Below are 17220 nucleotides of genomic sequence, written 5' to 3' on the forward strand. Positions count from 1 at the left end.
AGACGCACTAGAAAGACGAATGCGCCTGCAACGAGACGCAGTGCCCGCATTCGCGAGCAAGCACAGAGGCACGTGCACTGGGCGACGACGGTGCCGAACATGAACGACATGAACGACACGAACGACGTGAATGAGGCGAACGACGTCAATGACACGGCGCCGATCGCTGATCCACCAACAGCTACGACGACTACGACACGGACAGTGAGCACGGATGCACTGGAAGCCGTACGAGAAGCGATAACAACGGTGGATCCCAGAGCGATGATCACGACGATGGTGGGGACGGAGACCCGAACGACGCTGGGTACCGTGCCATTAACGAGAGCACCAACTCCGTGTGACGACGGAGCCCCTGCAAAACGAGCCGATGTGGCACGAGACGACGAACGACGAGCAGTGACAACTTCAGCTCGACGAAGTGATGCGGTACGCGGAGGCAGACGACGAGCGCCAACAACGCAAACGCACGTGAAAATGACGACGCCAGCACCACGACGTGGTGAAGTCTCTGCTCGACCCGTGGAAGAAGCGCAAGCCGGCGAACAACGAGCACCGAAGATGACAGCGCGAGCGAAATCGGGTGCGAGAGCTCCGGCGACTGCGACGACGCTTGTAGAGGCAACGACGACGCCTGCAACGAAGGCGAAGCCCACGACCAAGGGCACGGCGAAGAAGAGCACGACGAACGCGACGACCGTGACGACGAAAAAGGTCCCGACGACAGCGAGTGTGGTGAGCGACGCCGTGGCGGTGACGAACGACGTGGACGGCATGGACGGTAACGATGACACCGCCCCTGTGGACGATTACACGCTCCAGCTGAGCGACGACGAAATCGCGACGGCGCAGCAACGCAGCAAGTTTGTGAAACGACTACTGGCGGCTGGCAAGTACGGAAGCATGAAGGCTGAGAGCAAGTACGGCCTTGTGACCATCGAGACGACGAACGGATGGCGTGTGGTGCTGCCACCAACATTGTGGTCGACGGTATTTAAGGAGATGCACGGCAGCGTGTGGAGCGGACACCTGCGTGGCCCTCACACATACGGACGGGTAGCCCAGCTGTACTGGTGGCCAGGGCTATACCGCGAAGTAAGGCGCTGGGTGCGCGGATGTCAAGAATGTGGTTCCAGGAAAGCGAAGCCACGCGAAGTGATTCCGCCTTTACGTAGTTTACGAGGTGGCGCAGTTGGAGACAGGTGGGCACTTGACGTTGCCGGCCCCTTTCCAGTGGCAGAAGGTGGAGACAGATATGTAATTGCAGCTGTTGAGTACGTGACTAGATATGCTGTAGCGTGTTGCGTGACGCAACATACGGCAGAAAGTGTTGCAACGTTCCTGATGCAAGAAGTTGTATTACGATTTGGGGTATTTCGCGAGCTATTGACCGACGGAGCACCTGAAATGACTGGCAAAGTTATTGAAGAGCTCGTAGATCTACTACAGGCGCACCAAGTGAACCCGGTGCCCTACCGACCTCAACTTGTCGGACTAGTTGAACGATTTCACCGCTCTTGGAAGGACTGTGTCGCGACTTTCATGCAAGACGAACGCCAGACAGATTGGAACTTGTGGGTGAAATTCGCTGTTTATTCTTACAATTCTGCTAAGCACTCTACGGTGTCTTTGAGCCCAAACGAACTCATGATGGGTAGACGCCTACGAGCGCCAAACGAACTACTACGACGCACGGAAGTGACCGAGGCGGGTGAGCTGCCTGCTTATCACGCCAACATGCTGAAGGCGATGGAGCGAAGTCATGAATGCGCAGAATAAGCTCGGAGACGTGAGCAAGAACGCCAAGCGCGATACTACAATCGCAAGGTTAGGAACAGACGGGAGTTTCGGCCAGGCGACTTGGTTTGGATGCACAACCCGCCGCGTGGCAAGAACGCCACTAAATTTGTACATCAGTGGATGGGACCACTACGCATTGTGGAACCCGCTGGTTACGACAACTTTGTGCTGACGAGAGAGGACACGACGGGGAAAGTGGAGACGCTGATAGCTCACGTTTCATTTCTTATTAGCTACCACTACCCTGAACCTCTACTAGCGCAAGTGGCGCTCGACATCGACGACCAGCTTGAATATGAAGATCAACAGCCAGCACGGGATGAATCGGCGACAACAGCGCCTGTTTTGGCAGCGACGGCGACTGCTGAGCGAACAGCGAGTGCTGGAAGAACGAAGCGACCGCGAGCGGCAGTGGACGACACTGCTGAACACGACGTCACGCGTGGACTCGTGGTGGAACGACGAAGACGGCGAAGGCGCAACGGAGCAGGGCAGTACGTACTGGAATACGAGTTGTGCCCCTATGGCGACCCGAACCGATGGACGACAAATGACAAGGAGTTATGGCTTGACGAAGGACGCGCACGAACACGATGGACGTCTGTGGCCGAGTATGAGCGACTCTACCGAGACGACCGGGTCGTGGAAGACCCGGGTGATGAGGAAGTCGTGTAAGGAGGCCAGCGTCATGGCAACGAGTGCGACGTTAGGTGCGAATGAGGCGACGGGTGACGGTGTTGAAGTAGCCGTCAGTGTAGTACGTGAACCCAATGGACTTCGTGTGCGACAGGATTTGCTGCACGAGCTACCGCACGACAGGATCGCGAGCGTAGGACTTCGTGCCCGACGAGTCGAAGTGAGATCTTTTCCGTGCCAGACGGCAGCAGAGCGAGCATTGTGGAATCCGCCGGCTAACGAGCAAGCCGGGGAGCACTTTGGAATCCGCCGGCTAACGAGCAAGCCGGGCGAGCAGTTTGGAATCCGCTGGCTAACGAGCAAGCCGGGCGAGTGGTTGAGGACGAGACGGCTGACGAGCAGGCCGACCAACGGAACGACGCGCTCTCGGAACGAGTGCTAGGGACGAAACGGCGAGTAGAACGGGGCGTGTAACCAGCGACGGCTCGGTGGACGACTGTACGGCGTGGACGACTCCGGAGGGACGTCCAGGAAGCACTCGGCTTCCAAGTCTTTCGACGGCTGCAACGATTAGGGCAGGCGCGCGTGGGCGTACGCCCGAGTGGCTAGGGAGGCGACCAGGGCGGAACTCAAGTTGTTTGTGTCGGGCGGACGTGTATTGAGGTTAGTTGGTAACTCGGTTGGTAGCCTAGCTACCTCGACTTTGTGTTGTAAATAAAATAGGTGTCGCTGCCAGTCGGGCACGCACCGGCGCGGTGTCATACGTTGTGACATCGTCGGCCTGACGGACTTCGGACTGCATCAGCACAGTCACGACCAACCCCAAGCGTGTGGGGCGAACACGTTGTAACGTAAAGGAGAGGTTTGACAAATAACAACCGTTTGTCGTCACCCCGTGCGACACGTACTGTACCAGTTGTGAAATCATCACTTTGCTTATGCAGAGCCCTGCATATACATGTACAGAATTTCCTGTGCTATCACCTTCGACATGTATGGCATTCAGCAGTGATATAGCCAATCCTAGTCCGCGCGGGAAGGACCATCGTGCACCCTAAGTTATCACTTACAGGCCTCGAACTGTATTTTTCGGAGCTCATGTTGCCATCCCGTGGCTCGCACACAGCACCGACGTCCAAAAGGACAGCCTTGTCTGCCAGGCGGCGAAGGTCGTAAGGTGAAGACGCGCTCATGGTTTCATCCTTCGCGTCGCACAAGTTAAAGGTCTTAGACCATTTTGTTGCCTACCATGATATCATGAAGACTATCAGCCACTTCTATCCTGAACTGCCAGCGGCTAAGTTGGACGAAGTGCTCACTGCAGAATGTCTAGATAAGACTATAGGTGCTTTCAGCCTGGACGATGATCTTGACGATATGTTCCGGGCCGTAGCAGTGCTTAATAACATCCAATAGACTGCTCCCTGCGTATGGTTCCGATAGACAGGACATCAAATATCTGGTCTATGTTGGTAAACTAGTATGTGACAGCATAGGTTACTCGGTATGTACAACTCAGTTTGGCAGCAATGAGTCTGTAAACCCGTAAACACGTGGTCCTTGAAATGCTCTGTTCATGTATCGTACATGGCATGCGAATTCCAAGAACAACTGACAAGCATACGGTACCGCCATCAACACGAATAAACAATGTACAGTATGCGGTATCTGAGAGCAGACATGAACCCAATACCACGAGAGTGAACTAATAGATTTCGCGTGCTTAGACGGCAGGGTTCACCAGAGGCACTTCAAACACTCGCATTCTTAGGACAATACATGCGCACATAGATTTCGCGTTCTCTGATGGCAGAGTTTAGGAGAGGTTACACTCCAAACGCTCGCATTCGGAATGCGGCATTCCTACGAAAGCGGCATCGTGGCGCGATGCGACAACAGCAAATCCTCGATCCAGCGCTCCAACGGGAATTGAGCAGTGGAATAAATAATTTAAGTAGATTTGATAATTTATCAAATGCAGAGTAGTAAATGATGGGGACTCGCCCCTAGACCCCGCAGAATGATAATTACAAGGAGCTATAATAACCACATCTACTTATACTGTGTTTTACACACTGCCCTAATCTACTTGCATTTTTTAATTCCTAATAGCAGAGTAGTAAATGATTGGGACTCGCCCCTAGATCCCGCAGAATGATAATTACAAAAGCTATAATAATCACATCTACTTATACTGTGTTTTTACACATTGCCCGAGTGTACTTGCATTATTTAATTCCTCGAAATGAACACCATCGCGAAAGAACAGATACCGACTGGTATTACCTACAACCCCAGCCAAAACGTGCTTTCTCGACCCTCTGGCTATTGCAAAGCGTGGCGCAGGGTTCCTCGCATGAGCTAAGTGCCTCCATCAGCAGCCAGTTACTGGCCCAGTACGGACGGACTGGGGTCAGCTGGCCCACGTCATTTCGCTTTTGCTGCCCTACTGCGCACTCAGCGCACAGTCCTTCGCCAACAGCTTCGGTTCTGACGGACACCTCCTAAAGCCTGACCCAGACACTATGAAGGTGCTTGCGCTACTGCAAGCTGCTGCGGCTGTCTTTGCTGCACGTCGCGTCGCCGCGTCGACCAGCGATCCCGACGTCGGTGAAGGCTACAACTTCCTGCAGGACACGGTAAAGGGTGCCACTGACAAACTTGTTGGAACTCTGAGCCCCAACGCGCCTGAGACCTCCTCCAGTGCCAATCAAGGCTCAACAAGCGGAGGATATTTCGCGCCCTTCGAAACTGACGGACCACCGGAGGAGCTCTTCGAGCGCAACAGCAGTCTCGAAAAAATTGTACCGATCATCAATGTCGCTGAAGAGGCTCTCAACCAGCCCATTCCGACGAACAAGTGGTGGGCCAATATCATTCACGTCACTGACCTCAAGAACGTGACCAATTTCCCTGCATGGTCCAACCCATACGCGGTGAAGCTGCCGCGAATGGCTCCCTACGGGCTGCAAACCTGCTACTCGTACACGTACCGCGAGATCGCTCCGGAGGTCAATGGCACAGTCAAGGAATACAACCACTCGTACCACAACGACTTAACGCTATCGTCGGAGGAGTTCTTCCTGTACGAGCCAAAGTATGAGGTCTACGAGTGGGACGAAGGCGGCGCCAAACTACGCACGTGTGACGAGGCCAGCGGCAAATGCATGGAGTCGGCACTGGTAAGCGGCATGGCCTTCGTGTCCGCCACGTACGACGGACTCACGCCGCGTATCGACACGGAGCACGACATCGTCGACGTGGACGACTCAGCGCCGGGCAAGTTCGTCATCCACCTCAACAACAGCCAGACGTGGGTGTTGTATGCCAGTGACAAGAGCCTCTCGCTCCGCGTAGAGGACTCGGTGGTATTCTCGGTGAATGCATCTGGGTCGTCACTGGTGGCAGACACTGGTTACTCCGGCACGATTCGAGTGGCGTTGCTGCCTGAAAACGCTGACGACACGGTCTACGACGAGTTTGCTTCGTGTATGGTCCGCGGTGGCAGCGTGTCGATGGAGTCGCGCACGCGCTACTCGTTGCACTGGGACGTGGAGGGCAGCAGCTGCGAGACGGTGGGTCTGCTGCACTTCGCGTTGCCGCACCAGGTGGAGTCGTTGACTGGATCTCCGACGACGTCAACCAGTGCCGGAGCTATTGTGATGCACTCGGCTACTCGCGGTGAGATGGTGGGCCAGGTTACGACTACACCGACGTGGTCGTTCGTGGAACCGGAGGCCGACTTCGAGGTGGACTTCTACCCAGCACGAAAGCCGTCTGCGTGGATCGTTGCGGAGACGGACATGCTCCGAACGCTGCAAAAGGACATTATGGCTAATTGGTCAGACTGGAATGCTAAGAGCTGGTACTACAACGGCAAGTACTATCAAAAGTACGCGTCGCTGTGTCTGATGGCTGCAGACAGTTCTATCGTGGGTACGGACACCACGCTGCTGTCGTACTGTTTGGAGAAGCTGGAGGCTATGATCGAGCCGGTGCTGAACAACACGCTCTCACCGCCGCTCATGTACGATACGCTATACAGTGGTTTGATCTCGAGCTCGATCTTCCAGACGGGTAGCATCTACACGGAGTTCGGTAACGGCATGTACAACGACCACCACTACCACTACGGCTACTTCGTGACGGCATCTGCCATGCTGAAGCACCTGGACCCGAACTGGTCCCGCATGCCGGAGCTCGAGAGGATAATATGGACGATGCTGCGCGACGTCACGAACCCTAGTGCCGACGACAAGTACTTCCCTTGTTTCCGTCACTTTTCATGGTATTTGGGCCACTCGTACTCTCACGGAGTGACCTCGATCGACAATGGCAAGGATGAGGAGAGTACGTCGGAGGATGTCAACTTTTACTATGGCATGACGTTGTGGGGCAGGGTAACAGGCAACAAGGCAGTGGAAGATCTGGGAAGTCTGATGCTTCGTCTGGATGCCCACGCGATTCGAACGTACTTCTTGCTCAAGTCTGACAACACTATCCACCCGCCTGAAATCGTCCGGAACCACGTGACAGGCATTTTCTTCGATAACAGGGTGTGGTACAACACTTGGTTCCTGGACGAGGTGTATGCCATCCACGGCATTCAGATGATTCCGGTGTCGCCGATTAACGAGTTGGCTCGTACGTCGACTTTTGTGGAGCAGGAATGGAACGATATTCTGTCCAAGGAAGACATTGTTGTCAAGGTCAACACTTCAATCACATGGCTCTCGTTGCTTCTTGTGAGCGCAGCGACCGTGAACCCGATGGAGTCTCTGCGTATCCTCAAGAACGCGACAATGGACGATGGTCTCTCTCGGTCGTGGGCACTGTATAACGCTGCCACTCGCTGCAGAGATGACGTGCACGTGAATGTGACTGCAGTCGCGGCCACCTCTCTGACCGTCAAGGTTTGAAGCACTTCAATTTGGCAATTTGTCGTCGTAACTACCGATGTACGAATGGCTTTACATCATCGAACCCACAAAATACCCAATCCCATGAATTTGTGCTATCCACTGACCGCACGTTGCAAGCCCTATCGAGACTCCCAGGCCCAGCCTGCTAGATGTACATGTAGGATATAGGTTGGTATCCAGCATCGGTTGCAGCATTGCTGTATCTTTTGTTGACCCTGGTTTCTCCGTCTGTGTCTCGGAATAAATTAAACGATTCTGATTGGCTAGCCGTTTATCCCCGACAAGCCATTACTTGTATTAATAATTCCCACCAGTTCAAGGGGGTGGGAATTGTTTGAGGATTTTATTCCGAGATAGGCATCATTTCGGAGAGGCAGACATCGCGTGGTTGTCATGACCGACAAAGGCGACGACGATGCTGTGTTTGCGGTACGTTCTCCGAGAATTTCTCGGGGGACACGGAAGGAGAGCGCTTCGTCCCAGCTGGAGCTTCTTCGCGTGCGGAATGTCTTCTATCGACAGTGGCACTCATAGTGGCGGGCTGCGCAGGGGGTGGAGTGGGGGGATAGCGGGCGGAACGCCGCATCCGGCACGGGCGACAACAGCATCTCCATGACGCTTGTTTGCATGCCGATGAGGTGCAAATTTCCAGTTGAGAGGCGTCCTCCTCGTGTTGTGCATATGTGAATGGAGGCTGAAGCTAAAAACGATTTTGACAGGGTATGTATAGGAGCAACACAATCCCCAGATCCAGCACCTCGGGACAGTGTTGAGAAATTACAATTTCGTTTATTCCGAGACACAGACACAGACGGAGAAACCAGGGCGCCTCTTGTTTGAATTCTTCAAAGCCTCGGAATCCAGTATGAGTTGGACTTGCAGTGTTACTGGATGCCGTACAAGTCCAGATTGTCAAATCGCCAACCATGAAGTTGAAGAGGTAACGCGTTCCATCAACTCGAAGTAAACATTAGGACAGAGACGTGAAGAAGTCGTGCCGGACGGCAGCAGACTAGAACATCGTATGGACATGACGACTTTCGGTGCCGAGTGTGGGGTCGAAAAGCAGTGAAGTAATGGACTGGAGCTTGCTAGCCTATCCATCGCCCTCTGCCCTGCTCCAGCGTTGCCAACGTCGATTACATGTACTGAACATGCATGTAGTTACGCGTTTGCCGTATACTGCGCACCCCGCTGCGTTAGTCCTCTCAGTCATCTCACGTCCTGAGTAGTCCAATGAAGACCTCGTGGTGGGTACGAACTGCTCTAGCCGTTGCAGCGGCGGCAAGACATGCTGCCGCCTCTCAGAATGATCCTGATGTCGGCGAAGGCTTTAACTTCCTGCACGGAACCGTCGAGAGCGCCACCGAAAAGCTAGTCGGTACACTCCGTCCCAACACCCCTCCTGAGGCTGCGAAGCAAGATTCTGCGAGCGGTGGGTACTTCGCACCGTTTGGCACTGAAGCTCCGTCTGAAGAACTCTTCCAGCGAAACGGTAGCCTCGCAAAGCTTGCCCCGATTATCAACGTCGCCGAGGAAGTTCTCAATCAACCGGTCCCGACCAACAAGTGGTGGGGTAACTTGATTCACGTCACGGCTACCAACAGATCGGAGAATTTCCCCGCTTGGTCCAACCCGTACGCGTTCAAACTGCCAAAGGAAGCGCCATTCGGCTTGCAAACATTCTATCCTTACTCCTATCGAGAAATGGCGCCCGAAGTGAACGGAACCGTCAAGTGGTACACTCATGGAGTCCACAACGATCTAACATTGTCAGCTCAAGAGTTTTTTAACTCGTCCAAGCCGAACTACGAAGTTTACCATTGGGACGACATCGGTATAAAACTTCGGACGTGTGATAAAACCAACACTTCTTGCATGGAGTCGGCACTGCTGAGTGGCATGGCCTTCGTGTCCGCCACGTACGACGGACTCACGCCGCGTATCGACACGGAGCACGACATCGTCGACGTGGACGACTCAGCGCCGGGCAAGTTCGTCATCCACCTCAACAACAGCCAGACGTGGGTGTTGTATGCCAGTGACAAGAGCCTCTCGCTCCGCGTAGAGGACTCGGTGGTATTCTCGGCGAATGCATCTGGGTCGTCACTGGTGGCAGACACTGGTTACTCCGGCACGATTCGAGTGGCGTTGCTGCCTGAAAACGCTGACGACACGGTCTACGACGAGTTTGCTTCGTGTATGGTCCGCGGTGGCAGCGTGTCGATGGAGTCGCGCACGCGCTACTCGTTGCACTGGGACGTGGAGGGCAGCAGCTGCGAGACGGTGGGTCTGCTGCACTTCGCGTTGCCGCACCAGGTGGAGTCGTTGACTGGATCTCCGACGACGTCAACCAGTGCCGGAGCTATTGTGATGCACTCGGCTACTCGCGGTGAGATGGTGGGCCAGGTTACGACTACACCGACGTGGTCGTTCGTGGAACCGGAGGCCGACTTCGAGGTGGACTTCTACCCAGCACGAAAGCCGACACCTTGGGTTGTTCAACAAACGGATATGCTTCGGACGCTGCAAAAGGACATCATGGCCAATTGGTCGCTGAATGCTAACAGTTGGTATTTTAACGGCAAGTACTATCAAAAGTATGCGTCATTGTGCCTGATGGCGGCGGACAGCTCAGTCGTGGGCACAGATACAACTTTGCTGTCGTACTGTTTGGAAAAACTGGAGGCTGTGATCGAGCCGATGCTCAACAACACCCAATTCCCTCCTCTTGTCTACGAGACACTGTACAGCGGTATCGTTTCCAGCCAGATTTTCGAGCATGGTTGGCTCTACATGGATTTTGGTAGCGGTATCTACAACGACCACCACTATCACTTCGGGTACTACGTGACGGCGTCTGCCATTCTGAAGCATCTGGACCCGAACTGGTCCCGCATGCCCGAGTTGGAGAGAATGATCTGGACAATGCTGCGTGACGTTGCGAACCCGAGCCTAAAGGATCATTATTTCCCACGGTTCCGCCACTTCTCCTGGTTCCATGCCCACTCGTATTCGCGTGGCGTAACGCTGCTCGACAACGGCAAGGACGAGGAAAGCACTTCCGAAGATATTAACTTCTACTATGGAATGACGTTGTGGGGCAAGGTATCGGGCAACAAGGCGGTGGAGGATCTCGGTAGTCTGATGCTTCGCTTGAATGCGCACGCGATCCGCACATACTTCCTGCTCAAGTCGGACAACAAAGTTCACCCACCAGAAATTGTCCGCAACCACGTGACGGGCATTTTCTTCGACAACAAGGTATACTACAACACGTGGTTTCTCGACGAGAAATATGCAATCCACGGCATCCAAATGCTACCGGTTTCCCCGATCAACGAGCTCGCTCGCACTTCGGTCTTCGTGGCGCAGGAGTGGAACGATATCCTGTCCAAGGAAAATATTGTCACCATGCAGAACAGCAACAACTCGTGGCTGTCGTTGCTGTTGGTGAACGCGGCCACGGTTAACCCGATGGACTCGCTGCGCAAGCTTAAGAACGCGACTATGGACGACGGGCTGTCGCGCTCATGGGCGCTGTACAACGCCGCCACCCGCTGCAGGGACGATGTGAGCATCAAGGGCTCGGTCTCCAAGTTGCAGGTCGCAGTAGATCTCTACTAGAGACTCTAGTGCGATCAACTACCCATCCTTACACGAAGAGAAGGCGATGAGAGAGTACAGGTAGTTCACGTTGAGTGGAGCGACTTCCCAGCAGCAGGATCGTGCGGACAGCAGCGTGTTGGTTGCTTGAGTCGCTTCAACAAGGCGCGGATCTCAGTCAATCGGTGACACGCAAGGGCACTTGGTACTTTTTTACAGCCCGTAAAAACTGAATGTTTCTAAATCATTTTCGACGTAGTTCTAAATCTAGGTTCTACGCGTTGACTTGAGATTTGTATGATCGTAAAACTTCCAACATTTGCCTGCAGACAAAACTACAGTACACGAACGAGTCCTATGATACGACGAGGTTGTGATAATGCTGCGCGACTGGTGGCAGAGGTGTACTGTTGCGGCTTTACGTGTAGTTTGGTGAGACCGTCCTACATGTATTAAGGCAAACACGGACAGCTGGGTCGGCATCCGAATGCCACTCGACAGCCGGCTCAAGCTCTTTTCACCACAGCCGCCTCGCTATCACTGGGTCCAGCGTAGCTATCTCTCGCGAGACCCTTCTTTACGAGCTGGGATCAAGAGAGATTCGAGGAAAGCGTGACGCGCTGCGAATCGCCGATTCGGAATCGGTACCTGTTGCCGCCTCATATTTCACGGCCAACCCCGCTCCCCACCAAAAGGCGAGCTTATCCGGATTGGTAGCCTCTCTCGCGCGTGCAGGCACACCACTCCGTCGTGTCGAGTGGCTGCTCGTGTCGCTGTCGGGTGTAAAGTATTGCGGCGATGACCACCGCAGCAAGTGCAAATAAGGTATGAACTCGGAACCAGCCGGGTCAACGGAGCCATCGCGCCAATACCGACGCCACTACAGTACATGTGCAGACACCCCAGACAATACTCCATCTTCTCCCTTCCTTCCCAGCTAGGCCAAGCGTTTCAAAATAAAATTTTCCGGGAGATCTCCGTTCATCTGAAACGGCCGGTCTAAAATTGTGCAATCGCCGTAAAAACTCCACATCTGCTTCCCGTGCAAATCGGCTGCCGCGACAGCAGCCACCAGCCCCCAGCTCCACAGCGAAAGAACCGACCGGAGCCCAGCGCCCCATTCGATGCTTTGCGCCATCCAGAGCTCTACCCAGGCAGCTGAAGAAGAAGAAGCGGTTGAGGCAGACGCGGCCCGGGGAGTCGTCGTGTAGGCAGGAGGGAGAGCAAGAGAGCGAGCAGCGGACAGCAGGCACAGTAGCGGGACAACCAGTGACGATGGCGCCAATCCCCCGCAACCCCGGAGCAGACGCAGCGGACAGCCCCACGGCCGCGCTGGACCACAAGAAGTGGGGCAGCGTCAAGACCTGGACGTTCGCGCAGTTGCTGGCCAGCTCCTTCGCCAAGGCGTCGCTGGAGGACGCCTTGCGGAGCGGTGGCAACTCGCCCTCGCCCCCTGGCGACAAGAACCACAAGAAGAAGTCAGGCAACAACGACTGGGACTGCTCGTACAGGTGCCTCCAGCCGCCGTCTGAGGTCTCGTCCTCTTCCAGTACAGTGGCGACCGATGCACCGACCAGCGGCAACAACGACTGGGACTGCTCCTACAGCAGCCTGAAGCCTGTGGTCTCTCGGCCGACCATCTCGGCGTCGTCGTCCTCAAGCACGCTGTTGTCGGATGTGGACATGACCCACCTGCAGCACTCGATCGAGGAGTTGTTAGAGCACGAGGAGACGGTCGAGGAGGGGACGGAGGAGGAGGCAGAGGAGGAGGACCCGGCGGTGGCCCGCGACCCAACGCGCTACGTGTTCGACATCGTCCGCATCATCGGCTCCGGGTCGTACGGTACCGTCTTGCTGTGTCGCCTGCGCGCGTGCCCCAACCGCCTGTTTGCGGTCAAGGTGGTGTACAAGTCCAAGCTCGGCAGCATCAACGGCCTGGATGGAGACAGGAACGCCACGCGCGAGGCGAGGCGCCTTCTGACGGAGAAGAAAGTGCTGTGCTCGGTGGACCACCCCTTCATCACCAAGATGTACTGCTCCTTCGAGACCCCGGACGCGCTGAACTTCGTGCTGGAATACTGCCCCGGTGGAGATATGTACTTCTTGCTGGAGAAGTTCGCGAAGAACCGCCTTCCTGAAGACCACGTGCTGTTCTACGCGGCCTCGATCGCGCTGGCACTGCGCTACCTCCACGACCGTGGCATCCTGTATCGCGACCTCAAGCCTGAGAATATCTTGCTGGATGAGGCAGGCTTCTTGCGCTTGGCAGACTTTGGTTTCGCGCGTGAGCAGATACAACGATCGGAGCAAAGTTGCACTAGCTTCTGCGGCTCGGCAGACTATATTGCTCCTGAGGTCGTGCGTGGCCAGGGTTACGGATTAGCGGCGGACCTATGGAGTTTTGGCTGTGTTGTGTACGAGCTGCTGACGGGATACCCTCCGTTCTACTCCCCGCGCGATCGTGCCTTGCTCTTCCGCAAGATTGAGGAGGAGGAGCCGAGTTTTCCGGGCCACTTCTCCCCCGACCTCTGCGACTTCCTGTCGGGCTTGCTGCACAAGGACGCCGGCAAGCGTCTTGGCAATGGGCCCGACGGAATGCAAGAGATTTTCGACCACCCGTTCTTCGCAAATATAAGCTGGCACCGGCTCGAGACGAAGCAGGTCGCTCCACCGATCGTCCCGAAACTGTCCAGCGAGCTTGACACCTCCAACTTCGAAGATCAGTTCACGTCCCAGCAAGTCGAGGGTCACCTGGTGTACGAAGAGCGGGAACCGCAGGGCGCTCTGTCCGACGATGAAGAAGACCACTTCTACTTCGGCGACTTTGACTGGTGTGCTGACGCTTCTCACTTCCAATAGATGAGGGAGCTTGTTGTATACAAGAACTCGGTTCTATGGTGTATGCACGGGCGAGAAGGCTAAACGGATGAATATAAATTATATGTTGTCGGGCTTTGTCGGGCTTGGATGTGTTCTCCTACACGTGCACAACAAAGTCACCATCGGGTAGTTGGGTGTGCTGCTTCACGCATTGCTCAATCCATTCCTTCGTGACAGTGCGGGGCTCTGGCAAGCCTTGGTGACGCAAGTTCCTGACTGCTGATTGAACTTCGTGTGGCCGAGTCCGGTCGGCCACCACGACATGTGTAACAGAGGAATCAATCTCACGCGCAACCACGCCTCCGTAGAGCCTTAGTTGCTGCTCGAGTAGTTTCATTTGTCCCAACGAGAGCGCATCCGCGTTGGTATCGTTGCAGCAGTGTTGAAAATACACAACGCAATGCGCCAAAAAAGTGAACTCGCAATCCATCGCTTCCACCTCTTCCATCTCCAAATCTTTCATTTGGATTTGCCAAGGCTGCTGCTCGCGTTCATCCCCGCCGAACTTATTCTCTGACCTTGGGGCGCTAGATAACTCGCGGATAATACGCCGCAGGTCATCTGGACTGATGTGTTCCGTGAAATGGTCTCCGTAGCGGTCATACTCCTTCGCGAGAAGCTCTCGTTGTAAGTCCGTGGCGAATATAAAGTCACCTGCCTTCAGCGACATCAATCGTGACGCTGCCACACAACTAAATACCCACCTAATGTGGACAATGTTAAACAACCCTTGCTTCTTCAAATTCGCCACTTTAAACCCAGCGTCTCCAGCGGCCACAATATAATCGGTACTATCGATAGGATTCTGCACAATAGTGCCTCCGAACGCATGGAGTAGTTTTTCAACCGTCTGCTTGGACAGTTGCTTGGCGTTATCTTCGATAATACCGCTCGGGATCGTTGGTATAGCATTCGGTGGGGGTGCTTCGTATTTTCCAGGGAGGACACAAAACTCCTTCCCCTCGAACACACTTCGCTTTTGTTCAATGCCTTCCAAATTTGCCCGAGAATACCCTTCAAGAACGCCACTAGGACGGCTAGATGAAATCGTCTGGCGCTTTTTCACGCGCCTCGCGGTACTCTTCTGTCCCAGAGCCACCTCCGAAGCACGTTTTGTGGATAGGCTTCCGCGTGCAGCATTTAGATCCTGAAGATCAATACATTGATACCATTCTTTGTCGTTGCGAATCGCCTTGCAACGGGGGAAACGAATGGTCAGACCAGTCGAGTACAGTGTCGTGAAGGACAACTCAAATCCGTACACTTCGAGAATCTTTGAGTGCCGAGGGTCAATCCAGACATCAGGCCTTAAATCACTTTTTTGTGGTTTCCAGCCATTCAGATGCGGGGGAATATTGTTCTCGTCCCATGGCTGCCAGTACGGCTCTAACTCTTGCCGCATTTGTTCCAGCTCTTCCAGATTGTAACCAGTACCAACTTTCGCAAATGTGTACACGGTCGGACATGCAGCTCCAGGCTCAGTAGCTTTCGCTGCTTTATCCTCATCTAGCGAGTGCGCTAATACACCCAATAAAAATACTGACACGTTACCACTGCGGCGTCTTCCGACACCGTAAAATCCGCCGATAATAATTGCATCCAGGTCTGTTGTCATGCCCGCATAATCTGGCTTCAACTTTAACCACTTTTTCGTTTTTCGACTGCTCTCTCCACACATATAGTGCGCATTCAGATCTTTCATGATGACGCCCTCGCCTCCGTTAGAAACCTGTTCATCCACCTCTGCCATGACTCTGTCGTGTCTTCCCTTGGCAGATTTGTCGTTGACGAGCTTCTGCTCAATAATAATGATGCGGTGATCAAGTGGTTTTAAAATGCGGACCAACAACTTGCGTCGCGCGTGGAGAGGTAGACCCATGACGACGCTAATTTCACCGGGACCTTTGAATATCTCACGAATCAATTGTTCAGCTTTCGGACTTCCGCCCAAGTAAACCACGTCCCACACCACATAGCACAACCATCGATTCGTTGCTTCTCCTTTGCGGACGGCGTTGGCGGTATTCTTCAGAAGGCCGAATTCACGAAGCCGATACTCCACATTATCCCAGACCATCATCTCTCCATCCAAGATGCAGTCTATTCCAGGTTCCAGTTGCGACAGCACATGCGGCTTAATTGAGGGCGCATAATTCTCCGTGTAGTTGATCCCGTTTCGCGAGATGAACTGCACCTCCTTCCCTTGCACATGACACGTGATCCGTTCTCCATCCAGCTTCGGCTCCATCACAAATGCCTCAGCATTGATCGCACTGATGCACTCTCCAAAGTTCACTCGCTTCGCCAGCATGGGCGTGAAAACTTGAAACGGCTCAAGCTGCGGCACATACCTCACCGCCGAGTTCCGCAGCTCCCTGCACACCTTGTGCAGGTCGTTTGTATGGTTATACATCTCCATGGCATCTGGGTGGATAAACTTCAGCACCCTTTCATGCCGCAGGCCGATCTTCAGATCCTTCAGCACCACTCGAACGATCCACTTCTGCTCGTCCGCAGAAAACTCCGTGGCCAGCTTCATGATCACCTTCTTCCTCGTCGCATTGCTGTCTGCTTGGACCAGCGAGTCCAACAGCGCATTAACGTCTTGTAAAGTGTGTTGCTGCCTGGATTTACTGGCTGTGCTGCGGTAGAGCATGACCTCGTAAAGCACGGCGGCGAAGTCCCCCACCGACTTGCTGTCGACGATCTTGGGGTCGTGGAAGTGCTCGAGCTTCTGCGCGTCCTTGCTGGCCGGCGACAGGCCCAGCACCTGCACGTAGATCTTGGCGATCTTCTTCTCCTTCAGCATGTACGTGCGCTCCCGGTCCAGCTGCGGCAGCACGAGGCGCACGAGCGGGTACAGGTCGCCGCCGCCCACCTGCGCGCGCAGCTCCTTGCTGAACAGCAGCTCCAGCTTCTTGTCGTTGTTGCGCGTGGCCTCCACGGCCTTGATCACGGAGCAGAGCGCCGTGAACGACAGCCCCAGCGCCGCGCTCTGGTCCAACGCTGTAGCCATCTCGGCAACTTGCAAAGTGATGGTTTTGGGTACATGGGTACAGTTTGATGTACCCATCTACGAGCTCACAGAGTGTGCTTCTCCTGCATGTCGAGCAATATCGCGTCACACTATCTCTCGAACACGCTGCAGACCTGCGGTGGCAATAGTGGAGCCGAAACCGCGGTAAGTTGTTCCATTAAATGCCGTAGATGCCGTAGATGCCGTAGATGCTCTCTAGCTGAGTCGGTGTTGTCTCTACAGAAGAGCCAATCAATGACGCTCCACCAGAATTTCAGGTTGTGAATCACAACTTGTGATTGCACGGAAGCTACAATAAAGCTATCTAAAACACCAAAACGTGGGCCTGGTCAAATGCCG

General features: G+C 54.5%; 4 protein-coding genes across 5 annotated transcripts; 3 read left to right on the forward strand and 1 right to left on the reverse strand.

Moving 5' to 3' along the window:
* Nucleotides 1-4961: 4961 nt before the first annotated feature.
* IUM83_00648 (Endo-1,3(4)-beta-glucanase 1) lies at nt 4962-7355 on the forward strand (the record flags this gene model as incomplete). Its single annotated transcript, XM_067924433.1, has 1 exon — nt 4962-7355. One exon carries the CDS (start codon nt 4962-4964, stop codon nt 7353-7355), a length of 2394 nt encoding a protein of 797 aa, XP_067789114.1.
* A 1239-nt stretch (nt 7356-8594) lies between these two features.
* Nucleotides 8595-10985, forward strand: IUM83_00649 (the record flags this gene model as incomplete). 2 transcript variants are annotated; one of them, XM_067924434.1, is made up of 1 exon in its annotated part: nt 8595-10985. In XM_067924434.1, one exon carries the CDS (start codon nt 8595-8597, stop codon nt 10983-10985), a length of 2391 nt encoding a protein of 796 aa, XP_067789116.1. The 2 variants fall into 2 exon arrangements, with proteins under 2 accessions (XP_067789116.1, XP_067789115.1); XM_067924435.1 differs by having other exon boundaries at nt 10677-10985.
* A 1254-nt stretch (nt 10986-12239) lies between these two features.
* On the forward strand, nt 12240-13823 carry IUM83_00650 (AGC protein kinase; the record flags this gene model as incomplete). Its single annotated transcript, XM_067924436.1, has 1 exon — nt 12240-13823. The coding sequence occupies one exon, from the start codon at nt 12240-12242 to the stop codon at nt 13821-13823; it is 1584 nt and encodes a 527-aa protein (XP_067789345.1).
* Nucleotides 13824-15346: 1523 nt separating this feature from the next.
* Nucleotides 15347-16860, reverse strand: IUM83_00651 (DNA ligase; the record flags this gene model as incomplete). Its single annotated transcript, XM_067924437.1, has 2 exons — nt 15347-15362; nt 15521-16860. The coding sequence occupies 2 exons, from the start codon at nt 16858-16860 to the stop codon at nt 15347-15349; spliced, it is 1356 nt and encodes a 451-aa protein (XP_067788533.1).
* Nucleotides 16861-17220: the final 360 nt, after the last annotated feature.

The sequence above is a fragment of the Phytophthora cinnamomi genome (genome assembly GCF_018691715.1).
Source record: "Phytophthora cinnamomi strain GKB4 chromosome Unknown Contig53, whole genome shotgun sequence".
In the NCBI taxonomy this organism is placed as follows: domain Eukaryota; phylum Oomycota; class Peronosporomycetes; order Peronosporales; family Peronosporaceae; genus Phytophthora; species Phytophthora cinnamomi.